Source organism: Chlorella variabilis (genome assembly GCF_000147415.1).
Source record: "Chlorella variabilis unplaced genomic scaffold CHLNCscaffold_45, whole genome shotgun sequence".
In the NCBI taxonomy this organism is placed as follows: domain Eukaryota; kingdom Viridiplantae; phylum Chlorophyta; class Trebouxiophyceae; order Chlorellales; family Chlorellaceae; genus Chlorella; species Chlorella variabilis.
This window is the reverse complement of record NW_005435044.1, coordinates 4,758-8,062: the sequence shown is the minus strand read 5'-3', so window position 1 is coordinate 8,062 and position 3,305 is coordinate 4,758. Positions and strand designations below refer to the sequence as shown.

Here is a 3,305-nt window from a genome sequence, read left to right as displayed (position 1 = left end):
GCCAGCCTGCCTCCCGGCACCCTGCTGGGCTTCCAGGAGCGCTATGTGGTCGTGCGCGAACTCAACCGTGCGTGCTGGGCTGCTTCCGGTTCTGAACGATCGAACCAAGCCGCTGCCGCCACCATCGTCACCTGCCGCCACCGTCGTCACCGGGTGCCCGCCCTCCTCCCCCCTTCTTGACTTGTGTGGGCTTACAGTCTGGTTTCAGCAAGAACAAGCTTGCAGCACAGACTTTCTCACGCACCTGCATGCCCTCCCCCTGCCCCTTGCAGGCGGCGGCACCGCGGTCGTCTACGAAGCCGTGGACCGCCAGGCCTGCCGGTCTGTGGCGCTCAAGGTGGGCCCAGGGCGGACCGCCGCCGCCGCCCCCCGCACCGAGCGCCGCGCCCTCCCCACCGCGCCCTCCCTCTGCTGCGCCCACCTGCCCTCTCCCTCCCTCGCTGGCCGGTCGCCTCCCTGTGCAGGTGATGGACCAGAAGGGCAACACGGCGGCGGTCAAGGCGGCGGAGCGGGAGCTGCAGTGCGCCGCGCGGCTGCGCCACCGCCACATCGTCCAACTACTCGACTTCTTCTCCCAGGCCCTGGACGGCGCCCAGCTGCTGGTGATCGTGGTGAGCGGGCTGGACGCCTCCCTGCAACCTGCACCACCCGTCGCCGCCTTGGCTGCTGCGCTAGCGCAGCGCAGCGCTGCCTGCAACATACAGGCCGCAGCCCCGGTGTGCTGCGCCTGGGGTCCTCCCTCACCCATCCCCTTGCCTGCCTCTGCAGTGGGAGCTGGTGGATGGAATGGACCTGCTGGATCAGCTGAACACGCAGGGCGGGCGGCTGAGGGAGGAGGTGGCGGCGGGCTACTTCCTGCAGCTGGTGCGCGGCCCGCCTGCCTGCCTGCACCGCACTGCTGGCTGCCTGGCTGACGCGCTGGCTGGCTGGCTCAGCTTAGCCGTGCGTGCTGGCTGCAAGCTTGCTCTTGCTGAAACCAGAATGTAAGCCCACACAAGCAAGCAAAGCTGGCTGGCTGTGGGCAGCAACCCCAGCACCCACGCAGCCCGCAACCCGACGCCTGCCTGCCTGCCCCCCTCCCCGCCCCGCCTGCCCCCCGCAGGTACGCGGCGTGTCGTTCATCCACGCCAAAGGCATGACCCATCGCGACCTGAAACCGGAGAATGTGATGTGCCGAGGCGACGGCACCCTGTGCATCATCGACTTTGGGCTCAGCAAGTCGCAGCAGTCGGCGGTGACGCTGGGGTGAGCGGGTGTGGCGGACGGTGGGCTGGCTGGCTTGGTGGGTGGTGGACGGCGCACTGGCTGGCTGGCTGGCTTGGCTGGGGGAGCTGTCGCCGCCATGCCCCGCAGCGGGCGGGACACGCTGCGCTCACCCTTCCTCTCCCGCTGCCCCTCCACCCCCTCCCTCCCCAGCGTGGGCACGCCCGACTACCTGCCGCCCGAGATGCTGGGCACTGGAGACCTGTCTGTGCTGCGCAGCCGCACCACTGGCAGGTAATGCGGCCACCGAGAAATACACCAAAGTGCCTGTGTCACTGCTGCTCATGCGCGGAGCCGACAATCCTGCTGAATTGGGCAACGGGCTGCATGCTTCCGCTCCCTGCTGCTCCCCACAACCCACACTTCTGCTGCTCCCCGCAACCAACGCCTCTGACCTGCCCTCCCCGTCCGCCGCGCCGCCGCGCAGGTACGACCCGTCTGCCACCGACTGCTGGAGCATGGGGGTACTGCTGTACCTCATCGTGGTTGGGTACTACCCATTCGAGGTGAGCTGTGCTGGCCCAGCGCTCGGGCGGCGTAGGCAGCGGGTGCAGCAGCTGCCTGGCTTCTGCCCGTTGCACTGCGCAGCTGGGTGCGCCGCCCCCAGCTGCCTACCCGAGGGGGTGGTGCGCGCTGCACCGCGCAGCTGGGTGCTGCACCGTGCCTGCTCCCCGGCCCAGCGCTGCGCTAATCCATCCCGCCCCTGCCTGCCTGCCTGCCTGCCCCTCCTGCAGGACCCCGTGCAGCAGCAGAACGTGCTGCTCACGCTGCAGAACATCCGGGCGGGACGGTACCGCCAGATCCCCGCCTCCGTCTCCCCCGCATGTCGGGACCTCATCACCCGCCTGCTGCTGCTGGATCCGGCGGCGCGCATCACGCTGCCAGAGGTGCTGGCCCACCCCTTCCTGGCCGCGGCGGTCGCTCAAGAGGCCGCGCCGCCCGCCCAGGCGCCGGCCCAGGCCGTGGTGGAGGCCGCCGGCGAGGTGGAGGCGGCCGCCGGCGAGGCCGCCACCATCCCCGCCTTCTGCCACGCGGAGCAGCGCCCCGGCTTTGCCTTCCCGCTGTGCCACGGCCCCGAGCTGCACAAGCCCACCCCGCAGTTCATCGACCTTGCTGCTGCTGCTGCGGCGGCGGCGGCAGCCGAGGCGGCCGCGGCCAAGGCTGCCAGTGCTGGCACCAGGCCGGAGGAGGCAGCCAAGCCCAGGGCCGGCTCTGGCTTCCTGAACTTCTGCAGCTTCTGGGGCATTGGCAGCTGCCGCACCCACGAGTGAACCCCCTGCTTCTTCAGCAGCCATTTTTTCTTCTTTGTCACATGCCCCGTAGCTCACGCTCCGCTGCGCCGGTAGACTGTGCCCTTGCCCGCACTGCCCGACACCACACTGGGATCGGTTGAAATCACTTTCCAGCGCTGCCCTCAGCTTGCAAATCATTTCACATGCGGTACTGCCATCTTCAGCTTGCATTCATTTGACATGCGGTACTGCCATCTTGTAATTCGTCCTGCCTCACTTCCTCTGCCCACACTGCGCACGCCTCCAGCTCTAGTAGGCCAGCGTGCCTTTGGCCACGTGCCGCCTGTCAGGCGCCGCCTCGCCTGCCGGCCCCTGCCCCTTGCCGCGCCCCGCGCACTGCTCCCGCTCCTCGCGCTGCAGCAGGTGCATGCTCAGCATCCAGGGCCGGATGCTGCCGCTGCCGCCGGTGCCGCTGGCGGCCTCGCCGTCCCCGGCCGCGGCCGCCTGGCAGATGGCTGCGCCGGCTGCCACGGTGGCAGCCCGCAGCGCCGCCTCCCGCTCGTCGCCCTGCAGGTCCTCGCCTGCGGCCTCAGCAGGCAACCAGAACCCCACAGTCAGCCAGAGGGGCACGCCCGCAAGGGCCGGCCAGGCGAAGGCGAGGGAAGAGCAGGAACAATCCTGGGCACGACCTCCCGAGCGCTCCTCCCACCATCCCACCCCTCCTGCCACCCCACCTGCATCCACCGCTTCTGCCAGGCTGCCAGACAGCCTCAGCACCCCCATGCGCCTGAACACCGCCGGCAGCACGTA

At 69.7% G+C, this 3,305-nt stretch overlaps 1 protein-coding gene across 1 annotated transcript; it reads left to right on the top strand.

Moving 5' to 3' along the window:
- Positions 1-1,111: 1,111 nt before the first annotated feature.
- CHLNCDRAFT_13683 (hypothetical protein) lies at positions 1,112-2,171 on the top strand (the record flags this gene model as incomplete). Its single annotated transcript, XM_005842738.1, has 4 exons — positions 1,112-1,245; positions 1,417-1,467; positions 1,691-1,769; positions 2,010-2,171. Coding segments are annotated over 4 exons (426 nt in total), but the record flags the coding sequence as incomplete, so codon positions are not given.
- Between the last annotated feature and the right edge of the window lie 1,134 nt (positions 2,172-3,305).